This window comes from Lissotriton vulgaris, chromosome 5 (genome assembly GCF_964263255.1).
Source record: "Lissotriton vulgaris chromosome 5, aLisVul1.2, whole genome shotgun sequence".
Lineage (NCBI taxonomy): Eukaryota > Metazoa > Chordata > Amphibia > Caudata > Salamandridae > Lissotriton > Lissotriton vulgaris.
The window spans coordinates 1013633999-1013656230 of NC_141693.1; the positions used below are offsets into that span (position 1 = coordinate 1013633999).

General features: G+C 37.7%; 1 protein-coding gene across 1 annotated transcript in view; it reads right to left on the reverse strand.

The window, feature by feature from the left end:
- Window positions 1-1443: 1443 nt before the first annotated feature.
- LOC147711911 (uncharacterized) overlaps window positions 1444-22232 on the reverse strand; it is a 65354-nt gene continuing 44565 nt past the window's right edge. Inside the window, exons 3-6 of the mRNA XM_086919562.1 lie at window positions 11166-11209; window positions 3227-3664; window positions 1786-2001; window positions 1444-1707 (exon numbers count right to left, since the gene is read on the reverse strand). Of these exons, the coding sequence (XP_086775688.1) occupies window positions 1444-1707; window positions 1786-2001; window positions 3227-3664; window positions 11166-11209 (962 nt within the window). The remainder of the gene's footprint in view (window positions 1708-1785; window positions 2002-3226; window positions 3665-11165; window positions 11210-22232) is intronic.

The following is a 22232-nucleotide window of genomic DNA, read 5'->3' on the forward strand; positions in this document are numbered from 1 at the left end:
ACTTGTAAAGGTGAAATAATATGATGTTATAAATACTGTGCATTAGGATGCTGAGGATAGTTAACACTTTAAGTGCTGCCTTGGTGCATTGGCTGATGGCAGTACTACTTTTCTAGTGCTGCGCATGACCTCTGGACGCGCATTTAGATTTAGTTTCAATGGACAGCATAGCATTTGGGAGGAATGTTCAATAGCATCTATGATGTTTATGGTATTAAGTAAATAGTTAAGTAAGCTAGTTGTTATGGGGAAAACTTTGTTTTGTGCTATTCAAGATTGTTTAAAATTAAGTTGTACTGCAGTAATAGACTTAGCATTTTGTTAATGATTTTCTTTATACTGGTGGAAGTTTATCTTGGTAGTAAAGATGCAGGTCCTATACACTTTCATAATAAATAACTTTAGCAAGAATAGATAACTTGCTTAAAGTTTGTGTTATTAAAAAGTGTGGGGGGAATTTTTCCAGGGAGTATACCACTCTCCCCCAGCAAGTATATTGTAGTTGCATTTTGATGGCAGTAGGTGCATTATAAGTAATGCACAATTAATTTTTTAGCAAGTTACAGATTTGACACATAACTTTATAACATAGTATAACTTACCGTAGTAGGTGTTAGTCATTGGTTTCATTTAGCAGTCAAGTTGATTACCATTATGTAGAGAAGTGAACTTGGGGTAAAGTATTTAGGATATCTCCAAGGCAGCATGTTCTATTGCAGTCCTGGTATTAGGTAAGAGCTTTTAGTAAATCAATGGATATGACAGGCGTTAGTAAAAGTAATAGTGGCATTAAATTTGCAAATTTGACAGGATTAGAAAAGGTGCACCATCAGAATGCAAAGGTAAACTAGTTTTTTAATGACACATTTTTGATTTGAACTCACATTTTTGTTACTTTTTTTATTAATTGTAAATGTAGAACATGTAAACGATCAATAACACTCAATTTCTTTAAAACTTACTATTTAACTTCACAGTTGCATATGTTACACTTAGAAAATGTAAGCAAATGTATAACTATATAGTGTATACAAAAATAACTTAAGATTTGTATAGTAAGTCACATACAGTAATTCTAATAAAAGCATTTCAAAAAGTGATTAGCAATTTAAAGTAATTTTGTTATCTAGTTTTGTATGAAACACATCTTAAGCGATATATATATGTATTGTCTTATTAAAACGTGTGTAAAGTAACATTGTAAACATTATTTGTATTTATAGTAGACAACATTTTTAGTAATTCCCACACAGTAAATATTATAAAAGCATTTCAAACGGTTATTTGCACTCAAAAGTAATTTTGTAATCTAGTTTTGTATCAAACACTTTAAACAATATATATATATATGTTGTGTCATTTAAACTTGTGCAAAGCAACACTGTAAACATCAATTGTATTTTTAGTATCCAACATTTGTTAAATATGGTATAATTGCTGACATTATATGTTCTCAATGATGTTTGTGATAGATCCATTGCAAAATGTTATCTTTACATATAATGGTAGATATTTCATTAATGTGTCTGCTAAGTTGTCTACATCATAGCTTATATGCAAAAAGTCCATTAAAGTAGTATTGTTAATTTCCATGGATTGGAAATCTTCTGTTCCATTTACTTGTACTGTTACCATGCTTGTTTCCTGATGTAGTTTGTCTAATCCATAAATAGTTACATTAAGGTTTTCTTCGGGTGGTTTTATTACCTGCAAAGATACTGTTTTAGTATTTATTCATTTACTCATATTAACTAACTATTAATTGCAATGTAAAATTTTACTTACCTGTATTTTTGTATGGCGGGTTGTGTTCAAAATCTTTTCTTTGTTAAATTCATGCACCGTTACGTGCGATAAATGTACATATTGTCCAATTACTATTGGGAAGTCAGCTGCCTCTCTCCATAGAGTAATTTTCACAGAGTCCGTAGTATCTTTGACAGTGATACTTTTCAATTGTGTTTCTTGGCCTCCAACGAATATATTTTTTGTTTGTTCTTCCTGTAAAATAGTATATGTTCATTATATATTTTTTACTTAGTAACACGGATTGTGCTGGCTTTTGTTCAATTTGAAATATGATTAGTGTTGACATGACAGTCTTTGCAAACAAAACAACTATTTTTCACATATTTATTTGTTGGTAATAATTGTTTTTTTTTTGTTATTGTGTTACTTTCTTTTGTTACAAGAGTTGTATTAACTTACAATCTTTAGTTATTGCATTTCGTATGTGCAATTTGCTGTTATAGAATGCTATAGCTATGAAAAGGATATGCTAATAATTCAATTATTAGTTTACTTACCTTGTAATATTGCTGCTTACAGTCTATATCAGTTATATTATAAATTTGTGAGATTTAGGTGGGAAATGAGTTTGTTGTAGGCTTGGTAAAAGTGGTAATTTGTGTTGTGTGTTCTGGTTTCCATATGTTAATGCATTAATAGCATTATTAGCATTGTGGTTGGTATGCAGATTTTACTGCATGCCACAATGCTAATAGTACAGGAAGTAGCTACTGTTATAGGTACAACTTCATATATGTTGAGACACCTGTTTTATGGTGGGGGGTATTGTTTAATGATAGGGTGATTGGGTATATTAAGTTTGCTCTTCATTGTCATTGGTCTCATAGTTTAGTAAATAGTGTAGTATAATTTATATTACTTACCTGTTATTAAATGGTGCACACTTTTGTTGTGATATATATAGTATGCATAGTATTATATTGTATCTGCATTTATGTTTACGTAATGCAAATACTTGGCAATAAGTGTAGTATAGTATTCAGCTTACTTACCTGTTATTTAATGGTGCATACATTAGTTGTATGATAGTTTTAATGCACAATGGTTGCATTATTTATTTCCTTAGTACCCTTAGTAAATGCAATTTCTAAGTATTTGCATATTTTGTGTAGTTTGTGTATTTTTATAAGTTGTAGATTACTTACCTGTAATTTGTTTTTGGAGAGTAGCAATATCAATGTAAATAATTTTACATAGTAACACAGATATTAATTATAAGGAACAACATATGTTGATAGTTTTTCTAGGCAATTATTGGATTTGCATGTTTCAAAACATTTTAGTACTGTAATACATATTTTTATTTGATGATAGATACATTTAGTAACATGCAAGTTTTAACTTTTTAAAAGTGTACCTTATTTGGTACGTCAAAAAATGCAGTAGTATAAATGATAAGCATAAAAAAATAGCTCACCTCAATTATCGTTCCGGAGACGCTTAGGAGTGTTTTTACACTCACTTCTCTCACTGTCTTTATTGGAGACACTGGTGGAGCTGGTGGTTGCAAAATATTAATTGCTTCTTGAATTATTTCTGCAGGTATCTCAATTGGTGGCATTCTTGAAATCTTACTTTGTTTTGTGATAATTAGAGTGTCATTTTTCAAAAGGTAATTCCGAATTAGCATGCCATATCCTTCTTTTGTCTGTGCATAATAATCTTCATTATAGCAAGTAGCTTTTAAAGATGATGTTTGATCTGCTAATGCCATATGATACATTACTTTATTTTCTTGCTTTGCATTGCGATAGTATGTTTTTCCAGTACAGTGAATTATATTGACACGAATTGCCTTTTGGTATGGCTTACTTTCGTCTGGTTTGTTGTCCTTTAAATCTTGAATGGAAATCATCTGTAAAAAAAATGCAACTATTTAATATGGTACCATAATTGTAAAATTGTCACATTATAATTGTCTTTAATGCATATAAATTAAATAGCTGTCCAAATTGGTTTATGATCACTGTAATATGACTCTAAAGTTCCATAATGTTGTATGTTTGCATTTGTAAATATATGATCTAATATAGAATTGTAATCTGTTGTAAGTGTGTTTATTTTTTGAACACAGTTAAAGTTTGTTAACATGTAATCTAATAATACATTTGTACTGTGTGTTGGTTTTTGTAAATCAACATTGAAATCACCCATTATAACATATTTATGATTTGGATAATTTTTTTAAATTGTTGTTAGTATTTGTAATAGTATTTGAATGCTTACCTTTGGTGGCTTGTAGATTATTACAAATAGGTAGTCATTGTTTTGTATTTGTTTTGTAAATTGCAAAATGTCAATTTGTTTTTCTGTTGTAAATATTGGTTGTATATTGTGGTTTGTTTTATAATATACTATAATCCCATGATTTGTTTGTTTGTCATGGTATTTATCAAATATTAGCATATTGTAATTTGGAAGTATAAATGCATCTGTACTTGCTTTATGTGTTGTATTTATTTCTGTGAAACATAAAATATCAGCATTTAATATGTTACTGTCAGCTAATATGTATTTAATTTTTTTTTGTAGTGAGCGTATATTTTGTACAATGACAGTAATGCTGTTTTTAAAGTGTGATATTTGAGTTATGGATATTTGTAGTGGCATATATGTTTTTAATCGGAACATTTCTTCATGGACCTTTGGGTGTATTGCAATTTTTGTTTCATCAAAGTTTTTTATATAAATATTTTGTAATGATTTAGCTCTACTAATAGCTACATAGTGTAGGTGATGTGTTTTTGTATTATTAAAGTGTATATAAAGTGGTTCAATTGTCTCACCTTGTGTTCTATGAATTGTCCTTGCTGATGATTGCCGTAATGGAAATTGCTTACGTATTATAGTTAAACATTTTTTAGTGTATTGAAAGTTTCTTGATATAGGCAATATTGGTGTCCACTCATGTGATATATTAGCATGGTATAAATGTTTATTTTGTTGTCTTGTACTTTTACCAATATTTTTTTTATCAAAATGTATCCATACTATAATAGGTATGTTATTTGTACAATCAACATATTCTATGGTTCCTGTTGCTCCATTTGTTAATCCATCATTGACTGCAAGATTTGCAGTTAAATCATATCGAAGTTTAATTGCAATATGTAGTGTGCTTGCTAATCCCATTGTTTTTGTAGAGTCTGTTGGTAATTGCTTTAATATTTTGTCTTTAACTTCTTGACTTACGTCTGAAGCAACTGTGTCTATTGCTAATGTGGTATAAACTGCATGATATTGCATATGTTGTAATAATACTGTGTTATTTATTTCATTCACTTCTTTGTTAGTACCCATAATATATGGTATACATTTTTTAATACTTTGTGGAGGTTCTATTTCTCGTGATTTGATCTTTGTGATATCATTTTTTGTGTGTTTCCCTACTCTTAATCTGTTGAGCATTTCTGCAAATGGCATGTCATTTAGTTGTCTCATTATTTTTGTAAGCTCATATAATTGAAAATGTGTTCTCCACAAGTTAGTGCTTAATGGCCCATACAAATGTTTTGAATTGTCAAATATGTATGTATCAAATACAGGCTTTAATTGATAGAAATATCCAATTGCTAATATTGATATTCCTCCAAACGGTTGGTTAGAAGCTTTTATTTCTTGCAGTCTATTGTGTATGAAATTAAACATATTTGCACCTACCATTGATATTTCATCTATTATTAGTACTTTTAAATGCATAAGCTTACTTTGAAGTATGCTTCTGTTTTCATGAGTTAGTTGTTTATATGTTAATGTTTGTGATACTGGTATTTTGAAAGTACTGTGGAGTGTTTGTCCTTGTATATTATGTGCTGCTTTACCTGTTGGTGCTGTTAGTAATATATGAACATTTTCTGGATTTTCTCCGGCTTTAGTATTGTAGTAGCGTAATAATGTTTGATGTAGTGCTGTTATCAGGAAGCTTTTTCCTACTCCTGCACCCCCAGTACAAAATGTATAAAAAGGTAGTTTTTGTGTTTTAATTGCATTTAGATGGTGATAAATGAAGTTTATTTGTTCTAATGTTAAATTTAGCATTAGGTCATTGTATTTGTCTTCTGGTAACATATTATTTATTAAGGCTTCTTCTTCTGTAGTACTTCTAATTCCTAAATCCAAAGATATGTCGTACTGTAATTCTTGATCATATAGGGCATTGTCATTACGTAAATCATCTTGTATATCTATCACTGGGGATAATGGTGGTGTAAGGATTGCATCATTTTCTGTTGATATATTACTTTTGCAAAGTATTTGATGTTGTTTATTATATATATAATGGTTTGCATCAATAATTGTTTGTAATTCTAGATATCTTTCATAGTATGTATCTTTTGTACCAATTATATTATTCTCTATTCGCCAGGGATAAAATAGCAATAATAACTCTCTATAATAATTTTCAGGATCATTTAATTTGCTGAATCTGCAGTATCGTATAATTTTTTGTTTTGTGCGTTCAGTGAATGTAGTATTGCTTTGTTTATTAACTATGTTATTAATTTCTATTTCTTCATCATCCGAGCTATAAAAGTTGAGTTCTAAAAGTAAGTTATCATGTGTGTTTGTAACCTTTTTTTTTTTGCAGTTTGTTTTTTTGTATTGTAATTAGATGCGTAGTCAGCTAGTGTAATTTTTTCCAATGTTAATGGACGTGTGCTGTATTTTACAAGTATATTGTCAAATTGTATATCAGTTGATGTGTCTGGTAGTGAATTTATTGTATTTATGTCTTTCATTAAATATGTGCGTTTATCTGGTCTATTTGTATTTATAAATACAAATGATCGGGAAGCTTTTCGTAATGGTATTTGTAGTATTAGATAAGCTGCCTCTTGTGCACTAATTTCAGTACAATTTAAGAATTTATTTCCTATGTGTTTTAATTGTTCTTTAATATTTGGATTGTGTTGTACTTCTTTTGTAGCTTGTGCAATGATTTTACTTAACCCTCTTTGAGATTTACTTATATAAGAAACAATATATACAGCACATGCATATGCATCTAAAACGTATTGTATATCTATGTTAGCTTGCCATGCCTGTAATATTATGTTGTTGTAGTTATTTATATAACACTCTGCTGGAGTTCTTTTTAGAGCTATAGTTGTTTTTTGTAGTCGATATTGTATGCATGTTATATATTGTTCTTCAGTTAATTTCATGTGTTGCAAAAAATCATCAAATGTATAAGTGGCAAATTCTTGTGTATGCATTGTTGTATGGATTAATTGTATGTGTTCTTTTATGAGATCATTTGTTGTTTCTAATTGCAATGGTTCTAATATAGTAGTATGTCGCATAGGGTATCTTGGATATTGGTATTTACATGTTTTTTGATGTTTTATGCGACAGTTTTTAGTATGTCCATGTTTTTGCAAGGGTATTAAATGTTGTATATTTGAGTTTTCAGTTTTCTCACATGTTATATGTTGATCAATAAATTGTGTTACTTCATCATTGTTAGCTTCATTATATCTAGGTGCATTATGTATCCAAAGTAATGCATGTATATGTGGTGACCCACGTTGTTGAAATTCTACTCTGTAAAAATAATCTACTATTTTACCAATAGGATTACTATTATGTAATAATATGCTATTGAATAATTTTCGTACTTGGTAGTCGAAATGGCGAGCACATATAATTGGATTTTGTTGTATTAGTGTACATTTGCTTTCCCAAGACATATCAGCAAATTCTTCAGGAGTGCATTCTTTGTTACCATTTATTCGTAATAATATGTTAATTAGATGAAACCATTTTGTTTCTGCCGCTGACAATGTTAGGAAAAAAGTTGGTACTCCTAATTGTCTTAGCATTGCAAATATTTCTTTTTTACAATTCTCCCAATATGGAGGTGAACTGCGTATTGTCTTTAAAATTTTGTACCCTTCATTATATTGTAGTATTCCTTCTAAATTTTCTTTTATGTGTTTTACTGTTATAACTTGCCCATTGTTAAAATGCTTTCTAAGTGATATGAAAATTTTGTCTTGTATTTGTTTAATTTGCAATTTTTTAAGTTTAAAAAACATATTTGTTACTGATTGAGCTACTCTTTTGTCACAACTTCTAAGTTCAGATTTACAAATTGTACTGTAATGTACTGGTACATGTCTATCTTCATTTGCTGGTCTACGTTGTCCGGCAAATATTGTTGGGAATGCTAAGTATTCTGAATCTTTATCTTCATATAAACCTCTTGGTATGTTATGTTCAGCAGGTGCTAAACTTAAAATATTAATGCTATCTGTTGTTATTGTTTCATTATTTAACATAGTATCTAAGTTACCTGCTGGTATGTTATCTGAACTGCTTGATGTATTATCTGTTTCTGAAGTGTGTATGTTGTCATTTGTTATTTCTGGTGTATATTCCCAATCTTTGTTTATTGTTATTCCATATTCTTTAAATAATGCACTATTTCTTGCTAGATAAATGGCTGCTTTTTTTACAATGTTAGGTCTGACATTTTCTAAATGTGTGTATGATTTATAACTTAATTTTCGTTTTAATTTAATGGGTATTGTCATGTTATCATGTGTTTGTCTAGGTAATATTGTAAGAGTAGTCATTACATCAGCTGGTACATTAACAACAGCACCTGATAACGACTTTTGAAAACCACGCGGCAATGTTCTTATTTGTAGAAAAGGTATTCTTGGTGAAACTAATCTTTCTTCTAAGTTATGTAGGTATAGTTCAGGTGGTATATCGGGAAATTTCATTCCATTAAATACTGAACTTGGAGGTATTTTCTTTCGACTAATATATTTGTAGCATGTGTTACATATATGGTCAGTTTTTTGTGAACTTATATCACATTGTATAAATGTTTTGTGGTTTTTAATGATATGTGTTGGTCTTACTGTTTCTTTATGCCACATTTGATTACAAATAGTGCAAATATATTCTGGCCCTGATTGTATTTCTTGGTGAAATTTGGCAATGATATTTGATTGTAATGTGATGTTTTCTATAATAGCATTATGTTGTGTATTATTTGTTGGTGTGTGTTCATGTATAGTGATGTATTCTTGTGTTAAAGAGTCAGTATGTAAGTTTGCGGTAGTAGTTTGTGGTAGTAACGATACTTTTGTTGTTTGTTCATTATTATTGCTTTGATTATTTTTGGCAGCATTATCACTGTTTGTTTTTGTTGGTGAAGATATAATAGTTTTATTTGTAATGTGGGATGCTTTTGCAGTATGTACAATCATATGTTTAGGTGTATTTGCCGTCGTTTTACGTTTCTTTCTTTGAATTGTCTTTTTTAAAGAATTTTTTTGGATTGTATGTATATTAATTGGCACTAATTGTATTATAATATCAGTATTTTTAGTACACAGTTCAGTAATAATAAGATATAATAGATATTCTATTAGTTTATTTGCTGTTTCTATTCTTATGGCTGTACTTGTTAATTTTATATATATATGTTCTATTAGATCTGTTGTATTGCAATTATATATAAAGAAAGATTTACTTGTTTTGCCTATTGTAAATATTTTGTTATTTATCAATAATAATATAGCATTATATGTTGTCAACATATCATTTAATACTAGTGCAGTTTCTTTTTGTAAAGTATTTTGCACTGATATGTTATAATAGCAATCTTTATAAAATGTTATTGCAGATATTATATTATTGTGATCTATGTATTTAGGTATGTCTGCTATTTCTATTTTCTTTTTGCCATAAAATATTTCTATTTCTGTTTGTAAGTTGTAACTTAATTGCATTATATTATTAAGGTCTTGTTCAGTCCACTTAGATGCATTGTGGGTGCAGTTATATATGATTGCAAATATACTATTTGCAATGTAGATGTTATGTTCTGTGTTAATTTTGTTTTCATCATTATTCATTTCATCTGACTGTATTTTAAAGTTAATATTACATGTGATTGCTTTAGATGTAATATTTTCTTTTGCCTCAAAGTTTTGTAATTCTTGTATAATAATAGGGACTTGTAATTCTTGAGTTATTGCTGAAGTTGTTAATATACTGGCTTTGACTGAGTTACATATTTGTTTGTTTGTTGTGTTTGTGTATGTATTGTGATCTATGCATTTTGTTTGTGTGTTTCCTTTTGTGTGTGTTGTACTTTGTTTTATTATTGGGTTTTTTACAGTGCTTGTATTTTTTGCTTGTATATTTAAGTGTTGTTCTATAGCTGTTTTCTTGATGTCTTTAGTATTATGAGGTGTTGGTGGATTAGCATTATCGTGTATACTATTGTGTGCGGTTTTTCTTTTTTTATTTTTCTTAATATTTTTGGAAGTTTCAGTATTTGGTCGTTGTCTCTTGTTAGATGAAGACTGGTTGTTGCTAATATCTGTAATTGTTTTTTCTGTAGTTGATGTAAGTTCTTTTGTTACTGTTAGTATATTTCTTGTAAGCAACTTTGTAGATACAGATTCTTGGTAAGATGTACTTGCACTAGCGTGGAATAGTTTAGTTTTATTTGTAGTATGCATAAAGTATTGTGATTCTGTACATGGTGCTTTTTTAAGGTAATTTTGTTCTGCCTTTTTTAATGATTTTTTGTTTATGCTTCGTATTTTTAATCCAGTTAATTTGAATGGTACATTATCTTCATTATTTTTTTTAATTTGGTGAGCTAAATTGTAAATGTAGTTCATTACATCAGGTAAATTATTTTTTTGCAAAAGTATACTTGTTCCATGTGGATGTGGCATTCCATTGCTGCCTCTACTATGTGAATCAAAGATATAATAATGATCTTCACTTTTTATAATAGATATAACGTATATATCCATGCAGAGTAATACTCCTGAATTTATTAATGATATTGTTAATGCTGTTTGTATGTCTGGGTATAATGTATCAAATTGTTGTAATATATTTCCGTAGTATGGTTGACATGTTTTGATAGAATATATGTTGTTTGTATGTGTAATATATTTAGGTAAATCATCAGGATGCATAAGATCTTGTTTATTAAAAATGTGCATATCTTTATATAAAGCATCACCTAGATCCATAATGTAATGCAAATCTTCTTTGTTCCATATTTGTGCTGGTTTTTCAAAGTTATGAATAATAGCAAATGTACTATTTGGTAAACATTGTTTACCTTTTGATATAACTGAGAATTTGTCATGTCCTTGATGGTAATCCGCTTGTATTATTTTGTGCATGTTTTAATCCTTTATATAATATTTGGTGTTATAATTTATTAGTAATACTTATGTTGTTAGATATAAGAATTGGATTTGTGTGATATGTTTTAATTAAGCTTTTGTTTATCTAACAATGTTAATTGTAGCTATGATGGGTATTGTTAGTTAACATAGAAATATATATTATTTAAATAAATGTCTTACCTTTGTTGTTTTCTTTTTTGGTAATATGCTGCTTTGGTAATATTCTGCAGAAGTAAGCAAATGGTAAAATTAGTATTATAATAATATTTTAATTACTATACAGATAATGCCATTTATAGACTATTAGCTACATTATTTTTACAAGGGTAATATAATAATATTATTTTTTAGGTTTTGCCTCGCTAAAAAGATGCGCTCTGTGCATTTTTTTTGCGCAGGCAAAAACCTAATGAGTATTGTGTGTGTGTTTGGGTTGGCCCTTGGCATTCATTGGCTGGCTCCATAAATGGAGCTTAGCCATTGGACGAGGGGCTTGTTTGGCAATGCCAGACCAGACATGGGGGCGTTCCTGAGATTATTTGGCTTTTGCCGACGTCACCCGACGTTGGTACTGCCCCTGATTCTGGTCTGGCATTGCCAGCACCTGCCTTCCTGCTCTGGCTGTCTTCTGCGTCTTTCCTCCTCCTCTTGACCCCTTCTGCCCTCTAACTCATTAATACCTGCTGCAGTTCAAGAATGCTTCCAAACCTGGAGGCCAAATTAATGACAGGCCATTCTACGAGAATCCTATCAATGGAGTGCTTAACTTTCTGTATATTTAACATCTGAAAGCATTTGATCACATCACTGGGCAGTGGAGACAATGGTGTCCGGTTTGCAGAATACACCATTTAAATCAGAATTTTGCCTTTGACAATAAATTATGACGTAATGCAGCTAACACAAATGTAACGTGTGAAACTGCAGATTGTTATGTTCAGCTAGAATTTTAGGACTGTTACTCTGCACTGTGAAATACTTTTTTTTGCATCTCTAAGCACCCACTGCTTCAGAGTGGAGCTTTAGAGTGCAGAGTCGAAGTAGAGCTTCAGAGTGGTGCTTCTAAGTGGAGCTTCAAAATGAAGCTTCAGAGTGGAGCTTCAGAGTGGAGCTTCAGAGTGAAGCTTCAGAGTGGAGCTTCAGAGTGGAGCTTCAGAGTGGAGCTTCAGAGTGGAGCTTCAGAGTGGAGCTTCAGATTGGAGAGTGGAGCTTCAGAGTGGAGCTTCAGAGTGGAGCTTCAGAGTGGAGCTTTAGAGTGAAGCTTCAGAGTGGAGCTTCAGAGTGGAGCTTTAGAGTGGAGCGTCAGAGTGAAGATTCAGAGTGGAGCTTTAGAGTGCATATTCCGAGTGGAGTTTTAGAGTACAGATTCAGAGTAGAGATTCAGAGTGGAGCTTTAGAGTGCATATTCAGAGTGGAGCTTTAGAGTGCAGATTCAGAGTGGAGCTTCAGAGTGCAGATTCAGAGTGGAGCTTCAGAGTAAAGCTTCAGAGTGGAGCTTCAGAGTGGAGCTTCAGAGTGGAGCTTCAGAGTGGAGCTTCAGAGTGGAGCTTCAGAGTGAACATTCAGAGTGGAGCTTTAGAGTGCAGATTCAGAGTGGAGATTCAGAGTGGAGCTTCAGAGTGTATATTCAGAGTGGAGCTTCAGAGTGGAGCTTCAGAGTGGAGCTTCAGAGTAAAGCTTCAGAGTGGAGGTTCAGAGTGGAGCTTTAGATTGCATATTCAGAGTGGAGCTTTAGAGTGCACATTCAGAGTGGAGCTTCAGAGTGGAGCTTCAGAGTGCAGAGTGGAGCTTCAGAGTGGAGCTTCAGAGTGGAGCTTCAGAGTGAAGCTTCAGAGTGGAGCTTCAGAGTGGAGCTTCAGAGTGGAGCGTCAGAGTGAAGATTCAGAGTGGAGCTTTAGAGTGCATATTCAGAGTGGAGTTTTAGAGTACAGATTCAAAGTAGAGATTCAGAGTGGAGCTTTAGAGTGCATATTCAGAGTGGAGCTTTAGAGTGCAGATTCAGAGTGGAGCTTCAGAGTGCATATTCAGAGTGGAGCTTTAGAGTGCAGATTCAGAGTGGAGATTCAGAGTGGAGCTTCAGAGTGCAGAGTGGAGTTTCAGAGTGGAGCTTCAGAGTGGAGCTTCAGAGTGAAGCTTCAGAGTGGAGCTTCAGAGTGGAGCTTCAGAGTGGAGCGTCAGAGTGAAGATTCAGAGTGGAGCTTTAGAGTGCATATTCAGAGTGGAGTTTTAGAGTACAGATTCAGAGTGGAGATTCAGAGTGGAGCTTCAGAGTGTATATTCAGAGTGGAGCTTCAGAGTGGAGCTTCAGAGTGGAGCTTCAGAGTAAAGCTTCAGAGTGGAGGTTCAGAGTGGAGCTTTAGATTGCATATTCAGAGTGGAGCTTTAGAGTGCACATTCAGAGTGGAGCTTCAGAGTGGAGCTTCAGAGTGCAGAGTGGAGCTTCAGAGTGGAGCTTCAGAGTGGAGCTTCAGAGTGAAGCTTCAGAGTGGAGCTTCAGAGTGGAGCTTCAGAGTGGAGCGTCAGAGTGAAGATTCAGAGTGGAGCTTTAGAGTGCATATTCAGAGTGGAGTTTTAGAGTACAGATTCAAAGTAGAGATTCAGAGTGGAGCTTTAGAGTGCATATTCAGAGTGGAGCTTTAGAGTGCAGATTCAGAGTGGAGCTTCAGAGTGCATATTCAGAGTGGAGCTTTAGAGTGCAGATTCAGAGTGGAGATTCAGAGTGGAGCTTCAGAGTGGAGCTTCAGAGTGCAGAGTGGAGCTTCAGAGTGGAGCTTCAGAGTGGAGCTTCAGAGTAAAGCTTCAGAGTGGAGCTTTAGAGTGCATATTCAGAGTGGAGCTTTAGAGTGCAGATTCAGAGTGGAGCTTCAGAGTAAAGCTTCAGAGTGGAGCTTTAGAGTGCATATTCAGAGTGGAGCTTTAGAGTGCAGATTCAGAGTGGAGCTTCAGAGTGCAGATTCAGAGTGGAGCTTCAGAGTAAAGCTTCAGAGTGGAGCTTCATAGTGGAGCTTCAGAGTGGAGCTTCAGAGTGGAGCTTCAGAATGGAGATTCAGAGTAAAGCTTTAGAATGCATATTTAGAGTGGAGCTTTAGAATGCAGATTCAGAGTGGAGTTTCAGAGTGCAGATTCAGAGTGGAGCTTCAGAGTGCAGATTCAGAGTGGAGCTTCAGAGTAAAGCTTCAGAGTGGAGCTTCAGAGTGGAGCTTCAGAGTGAAGCCTCAGAGTGGAGCTTCAGAGTGCAGAGTGGAGCTTCAGAGTGCAGATTCAGAGTGGAGCTTTAGAGTGCATATTCAGAGTGGAGCTTCAGAGTGCAGATTCAGAGTGGAGCTTCAGAGTGAAGCTTCAGAGTGCAGAGTGGAGCTTCAGAGTGCAGAGTGAAGCTTCAGAGTGGAGCTTCAGAGTGCAGCTTCAGAGTGGAGCTTCAGAGTGGAGCTTCAGAGTGGAGCTTCAGAGTGGAGCGTCAGAGTGAAGATTCAGAGTGGAGCTTTAGAGTGCATATTCAGAGTGGAGCTTTAGAGTGCAGATTCAGAGTGGAGCTTCAGAGTGCATATTCAGAGTGGAGCTTTAGAGTGCAGATTCAGAGTGGAGATTCAGAGTGGAGCTTCAGAGTGCAGAGTGCGGTTTCAGAGTGGAGCTTCAGAGTGGAGCTTCAGAGTGAAGCTTCAGAGTGGAGCTTCAGAGTGGAGCTTCAGAGTGGAGCGTCAGAGTGAAGATTCAGAGTGGAGCTTTAGAGTGCATATTCAGAGTGGAGTTTTAGAGTACAGATTCAGAGTAGAGATTCAGAGTGGAGCTTTAGAGTGCATATTCAGAGTGGAGCTTTAGAGTGCAGATTCAGAGTGGAGCTTCAGAGTGCAGATTCAGAGTGGAGCTTCAGAGTGGAGCTTCAGAGTGGAGCTTCAGAGTGGAGCTTCAGAGTGGAGCTTCAGAGTGAACATTCAGAGTGGAGCTTTAGAGTGCAGATTCAGAGTGGAGATTCAGAGTGGAGCTTCAGAGTGTATATTCAGAGTGGAGCTTCAGAGTGGAGCTTCTGAGTAAAGCTTCAGAGTGGAGGTTCAGAGTGGAGCTTTAGATTGCATATTTAGAGTGGAGCTTTAGAGTGCACATTCAGAGTGGAGCTTCAGAGTGGAGCTTCAGAGTGCAGAGTGGAGCTTCAGAGTGGAGCTTCAGAGTGGAGCGTCAGAGTGAAGATTCAGAGTGGAGCTTTAGAGTGCATATTCAGAGTGGAGTTTTAGAGTACAGATTCAAAGTAGAGATTCAGAGTGGAGCTTTAGAGTGCATATTCAGAGTGGAGCTTTAGAGTGCAGATTCAGAGTGGAGCTTCAGAGTGCATATTCAGAGTGGAGCTTTAGAGTGCAGATTCAGAGTGGAGATTCAGAGTGGAGCTTCAGAGTGCAGAGTGGAGTTTCAGAGTGGAGCTTCAGAGTGGAGCTTCAGAGTGAAGCTTCAGAGTGGAGCTTCAGAGTGGAGCTTCAGAGTGGAGCTTCAGAGTGGAGCGTCAGAGTGAAGATTCAGAGTGGATCTTTAGAGTGCATATTCAGAGTGGAGTTTTAGAGTACAGATTCAGAGTAGAGATTCAGAGTGGAGCTTTAGAGTGCATATTCAGAGTGGAGCTTTAAAGTGCAGATTCAGAGTGGAGCTTCAGAGTGCAGATTCAGAGTGGAGCTTCAGAGTAAAGCTTCAGAGTGGAGCTTCAGAGTGGAGCTTCAGAGTGGAGCTTCAGAGTGGAGCTTCAGAGTGAACATTCAGAGTGGAGCTTTAGAGTGCAGATTCAGAGTGGAGATTCAGAGTGGAGCTTTAGAGTGCATATTCAGAGTGGAGCTTCAGAGTGGAGCTTCAGAGTGGAGCTTCAGAGTAAAGCTTCAGAGTGGAGGTTTAGAGTGGAGCTTTAGATTGCATATTCAGAGTGGAGCTTTAGAGTGCACATTCAGAGTGGAGCTTCAGAGTGGAGCTTCAGAGTGTAGAGTGGAGCTTCAGAGTGGAGCTTCAGAGTGGAGCTTCAGAGTAAAGCTTCAGAGTGGAGCTTTAGAGTGCATATTCAGAGTGGAGCTTTAGAGTGCAGATTCAGAGTGGAGCTTCAGAGTAAAGCTTCAGAGTGGAGCTTTAGAGTGCATATTCAGAGTGGAGCTTTAGAGTGCAGATTCAGAGTGGAGCTTCAGAGTGCAGATTCAGAGTGGAGCTTCAGAGTAAAGCTTCAGAGTGGAGCTTCATAGTGGAGCTTCAGAGTGGAGCTTCAGAGTGGAGCTTCAGAATGGAGATTCAGAGTAAAGCTTTAGAATGCATATTTAGAGTGGAGCTTTAGAATGCAGATTCAGAGTGGAGCTTCAGAGTGCAGATTCAGAGTGGAGCTTCAGAGTGCAGATTCAGAGTGGAGCTTCAGAGTAAAGCTTCAGAGTGGAGCTTCAGAGTGGAGCTTCAGAGTGAAGCCTCAGAGTGGAGCTTCAGAGTGCAGAGTGGAGCTTCAGAGTGCAGATTCAGAGTGGAGCTTTAGAGTGCATATTCAGAGTGGAGCTTCAGAGTGCAGCTTCAGAGTGGAGCTTCAGAGTGGAGCTTCAGAGTGGAGCTTCAGAGTGGAGCGTCAGAGTGAAGATTCAGAGTGGAGCTTTAGAGTGCATATTCAGAGTGGAGTTTTAGAGTACAGATTCAAAGTAGAGATTCAGAGTGGAGCTTTAGAGTGCATATTCAGAGTGGAGCTTTAGAGTGCAGATTCAGAGTGGAGCTTCAGAGTGCATATTCAGAGTGGAGCTTTAGAGTGCAGATTCAGAGTGGAGATTCAGAGTGGAGCTTCAGAGTGCAGAGTGGAGTTTCAGAGTGGAGCTTCAGAGTGGAGCTTCAGAGTGAAGCTTCAGAGTGGAGCTTCAGAGTGGAGCTTCAGAGTGGAGCGTCAGAGTGAAGATTCAGAGTGGAGCTTTAGAGTGCATATTCAGAGTGGAGTTTTAGAGTACAGATTCAGAGTAGAGATTCAGAGTGGAGCTTTAGAGTGCATATTCAGAGTGGAGCTTTAGAGTGCATATTCAGAGTGGAGCTTCAGAGTGGAGCTTCAGAGTGGAGCTTCAGAGTAAAGCTTCAGAGTGGAGGTTTAGAGTGGAGCTTTAGATTGCATATTCAGAGTGGAGCTTTAGAGTGCACATTCAGAGTGGAGCGTCAGAGTGGAGCTTCAGAGTGCAGAGTGGAGCTTCAGAGTGGAGCTTCAGAGTGGAGCTTCAGAGTAAAGCTTCAGAGTGGAGCTTTAGAGTGCATATTCAGAGTGGAGCTTTAGAGTGCAGATTCAGAGTGGAGCTTCAGAGTAAAGCTTCAGAGTGGAGCTTTAGAGTGCATATTCAGAGTGGAGCTTTAGAGTGCAGATTCAGAGTGGAGCTTCAGAGTGCAGATTCAGAGTGGAGCTTCAGAGTAAAGCTTCAGAGTGGAGCTTCATAGTGGAGCTTCAGAGTGGAGCTTCAGAGTGGAGCTTCAGAGTGAACATTCAGAGTGGAGCTTTAGAGTGCATATTTAGAGTGGAGCTTTAGAGTGCATATTCAGAGTGGAGCTTCAGAGTGCAGATTCAGAGTGGAGCTTCAGAGTGCAGATTCAGAGTGGAGCTTCAGAGTAAAGCTTCAGAGTGGAGCTTCATAGTGGAGCTTCAGAGTGGAGCTTCAGAGTGAAGCTTCAGAGTGGAGCTTTAGAGTGCATATTCAGAGTGGAGCTTTAGAGTGCAGATTCAGAGTGGAGATTCAGAGTGGAGCTTTAGAGTGCATATTCAGAGTGGAGCTTCAGAGTGGAGCTTCATAGTGGAGCTTCAGAGTGGAGCTTCAGAGTGAAGCTTCAGAGTGGAGCTTTAGAGTGCAGATTCAGAGTGGAGCTTCAGAGTGCATATTCAGAGTGGAGCTTTAGAGTGCAGATTCAGAGTGGAGATTCAGAGTGGAGCTTCAGAGTGCAGAGTGGAGTTTCAGAGTGGAGCTTCAGAGTGGAGCTTCAGAGTGAAGCTTCAGAGTGGAGCTTCAGAGTGGAGCTTCAGAGTGGAGCGTCAGAGTGAAGATTCAGAGTGGAGCTTTAGAGTGCATATTCAGAGTGGAGTTTTAGAGTACAGATTCAGAGTGGAGATTCAGAGTGGAGCTTCAGAGTGTATATTCAGAGTGGAGCTTCAGAGTGGAGCTTCAGAGTGGAGCTTCAGAGTAAAGCTTCAGAGTGGAGGTTCAGAGTGGAGCTTTAGATTGCATATTCAGAGTGGAGCTTTAGAGTGCACATTCAGAGTGGAGCTTCAGAGTGGAGCTTCAGAGTGCAGAGTGGAGCTTCAGAGTGGAGCTTCAGAGTGGAGCTTCAGAGTGAAGCTTCAGAGTGGAGCTTCAGAGTGGAGCTTCAGAGTGGAGCGTCAGAGTGAAGATTCAGAGTGGAGCTTTAGAGTGCATATTCAGAGTGGAGTTTTAGAGTACAGATTCAAAGTAGAGATTCAGAGTGGAGCTTTAGAGTGCATATTCAGAGTGGAGCTTTAGAGTGCAGATTCAGAGTGGAGCTTCAGAGTGCATATTCAGAGTGGAGCTTTAGAGTGCAGATTCAGAGTGGAGATTCAGAGTGGAGCTTCAGAGTGGAGCTTCAGAGTGCAGAGTGGAGCTTCAGAGTGGAGCTTCAGAGTGGAGCTTCAGAGTAAAGCTTCAGAGTGGAGCTTTAGAGTGCATATTCAGAGTGGAGCTTTAGAGTGCAGATTCAGAGTGGAGCTTCAGAGTAAAGCTTCAGAGTGGAGCTTTAGAGTGCATATTCAGAGTGGAGCTTTAGAGTGCAGATTCAGAGTGGAGCTTCAGAGTGCAGATTCAGAGTGGAGCTTCAGAGTAAAGCTTCAGAGTGGAGCTTCATAGTGGAGCTTCAGAGTGGAGCTTCAGAGTGGAGCTTCAGAATGGAGATTCAGAGTAAAGCTTTAGAATGCATATTTAGAGTGGAGCTTTAGAATGCAGATTCAGAGTGGAGTTTCAGAGTGCAGATTCAGAGTGGAGCTTCAGAGTGCAGATTCAGAGTGGAGCTTCAGAGTAAAGCTTCAGAGTGGAGCTTCAGAGTGGAGCTTCAGAGTGAAGCCTCAGAGTGGAGCTTCAGAGTGCAGAGTGGAGCTTCAGAGTGCAGATTCAGAGTGGAGCTTTAGAGTGCATATTCAGAGTGGAGCTTCAGAGTGCAGATTCAGAGTGGAGCTTCAGAGTGAAGCTTCAGAGTGCAGAGTGGAGCTTCAGAGTGCAGAGTGAAGCTTCAGAGTGGAGCTTCAGAGTGCAGCTTCAGAGTGGAGCTTCAGAGTGGAGCTTCAGAGTGGAGCTTCAGAGTGGAGCGTCAGAGTGAAGATTCAGAGTGGAGCTTTAGAGTGCATATTCAGAGTGGAGCTTTAGAGTGCAGATTCAGAGTGGAGCTTCAGAGTGCATATTCAGAGTGGAGCTTTAGAGTGCAGATTCAGAGTGGAGATTCAGAGTGGAGCTTCAGAGTGCAGAGTGCGGTTTCAGAGTGGAGCTTCAGAGTGGAGCTTCAGAGTGAAGCTTCAGAGTGGAGCTTCAGAGTGGAGCTTCAGAGTGGAGCGTCAGAGTGAAGATTCAGAGTGGAGCTTTAGAGTGCATATTCAGAGTGGAGTTTTAGAGTACAGATTCAGAGTAGAGATTCAGAGTGGAGCTTTAGAGTGCATATTCAGAGTGGAGCTTTAGAGTGCAGATTCAGAGTGGAGCTTCAGAGTGCAGATTCAGAGTGGAGCTTCAGAGTGGAGCTTCAGAGTGGAGCTTCAGAGTGGAGCTTCAGAGTGGAGCTTCAGAGTGAACATTCAGAGTGGAGCTTTAGAGTGCAGATTCAGAGTGGAGATTCAGAGTGGAGCTTCAGAGTGTATATTCAGAGTGGAGCTTCAGAGTGGAGCTTCTGAGTAAAGCTTCAGAGTGGAGGTTCAGAGTGGAGCTTTAGATTGCATATTTAGAGTGGAGCTTTAGAGTGCACATTCAGAGTGGAGCTTCAGAGTGGAGCTTCAGAGTGCAGAGTGGAGCTTCAGAGTGGAGCTTCAGAGTGGAGCTTCAGAGTGGAGCGTCAGAGTGAAGATTCAGAGTGGAGCTTTAGAGTGCATATTCAGAGTGGAGTTTTAGAGTACAGATTCAAAGTAGAGATTCAGAGTGGAGCTTTAGAGTGCATATTCAGAGTGGAGCTTTAGAGTGCAGATTCAGAGTGGAGCTTCAGAGTGCATATTCAGAGTGGAGCTTTAGAGTGCAGATTCAGAGTGGAGATTCAGAGTGGAGCTTCAGAGTGCAGAGTGGAGCTTCAGAGTGCAGAGTGGAGTTTCAGAGTGGAGCTTCAGAGTGGAGCTTCAGAGTGAAGCTTCAGAGTGGAGCTTCAGAGTGGAGCTTCAGAGTGGAGCTTCAGAGTGGAGCGTCAGAGTGAAGATTCAGAGTGGATCTTTAGAGTGCATATTCAGAGTGGAGTTTTAGAGTACAGATTCAGAGTAGAGATTCAGAGTGGAGCTTTAGAGTGCATATTCAGAGTGGAGCTTTAGAGTGCAGATTCAGAGTGGAGCTTCAGAGTGCAGATTCAGAGTGGAGCTTCAGAGTAAAGCTTCAGAGTGGAGCTTCAGAGTGGAGCTTCAGAGTGGAGCTTCAGAGTGGAGCTTCAGAGTGGAGCTTCAGAGTGAACATTCAGAGTGGAGCTTTAGAGTGCAGATTCAGAGTGGAGATTCAGAGTGGAGCTTTAGAGTGCATATTCAGAGTGGAGCTTCAGAGTGGAGCTTCAGAGTGGAGCTTCAGAGTAAAGCTTCAGAGTGGAGGTTTAGAGTGGAGCTTTAGATTGCATATTCAGAGTGGAGATTTAGAGTGCACATTCAGAGTGGAGCTTCAGAGTGGAGCTTCAGAGTGTAGAGTGGAGCTTCAGAGTGGAGCTTCAGAGTGGAGCTTCAGAGTAAAGCTTCAGAGTGGAGCTTTAGAGTGCAAATTCAGAGTGGAGCTTTAGAGTGCAGATTCAGAGTGGAGCTTCAGAGTAAAGCTTCAGAGTGGAGCTTTAGAGTGCATATTCAGAGTGGAGCTTTAGAGTGCAGATTCAGAGTGGAGCTTCAGAGTGCAGATTCAGAGTGGAGCTTCAGAGTGGAGCTTCAGAATGGAGATTCAGAGTAAAGCTTTAGAATGCATATTTAGAGTGGAGCTTTAGAATGCAGATTCAGAGTGGAGCTTCAGAGTGCAGATTCAGAGTGGAGCTTCAGAGTGCAGATTCAGAGTGGAGCTTCAGAGTAAAGCTTCAGAGTGGAGCTTCAGAGTGGAGCTTCAGAGTGAAGCCTCAGAGTGGAGCTTCAGAGTGCAGAGTGGAGCTTCAGAGTGCAGATTCAGAGTGGAGCTTTAGAGTGCATATTCAGAGTGGAGCTTCAGAGTGCAGCTTCAGAGTGGAGCTTCAGAGTGGAGCTTCAGAGTGGAGCGTCAGAGTGAAGATTCAGAGTGGAGCTTTAGAGTGCATATTCAGAGTGGAGTTTTAGAGTACAGATTCAAAGTAGAGATTCAGAGTGGAGCTTTAGAGTGCATATTCAGAGTGGAGCTTTAGAGTGCAGATTCAGAGTGGAGCTTCAGAGTGCATATTCAGAGTGGAGCTTTAGAGTGCAGATTCAGAGTGGAGATTCAGAGTGGAGCTTCAGAGTGCAGAGTGGAGTTTCAGAGTGGAGCTTCAGAGTGGAGCTTCAGAGTGAAGCTTCAGAGTGGAGCTTCAGAGTGGAGCTTCAGAGTGGAGCGTCAGAGTGAAGATTCAGAGTGGAGCTTTAGAGTGCATATTCAGAGTGGAGTTTTAGAGTACAGATTCAGAGTAGAGATTCAGAGTGGAGCTTTAGAGTGCATATTCAGAGTGGAGCTTTAGAGTGCATATTCAGAGTGGAGCTTCAGAGTGGAGCTTCAGAGTGGAGCTTCAGAGTAAAGCTTCAGAGTGGAGGTTTAGAGTGGAGCTTTAGATTGCATATTCAGAGTGGAGCTTTAGAGTGCACATTCAGAGTGGAGCTTCAGAGTGGAGCTTCAGAGTGCAGAGTGGAGCTTCAGAGTGGAGCTTCAGAGTGGAGCTTCAGAGTAAAGCTTCAGAGTGGAGCTTTAGAGTGCATATTCAGAGTGGAGCTTTAGAGTGCAGATTCAGAGTGGAGCTTCAGAGTAAAGCTTCAGAGTGGAGCTTTAGAGTGCATATTCAGAGTGGAGCTTTAGAGTGCAGATTCAGAGTGGAGCTTCAGAGTGCAGATTCAGAGTGGAGCTTCAGAGTAAAGCTTCAGAGTGGAGCTTCATAGTGGAGCTTCAGAGTGGAGCTTCAGAGTGGAGC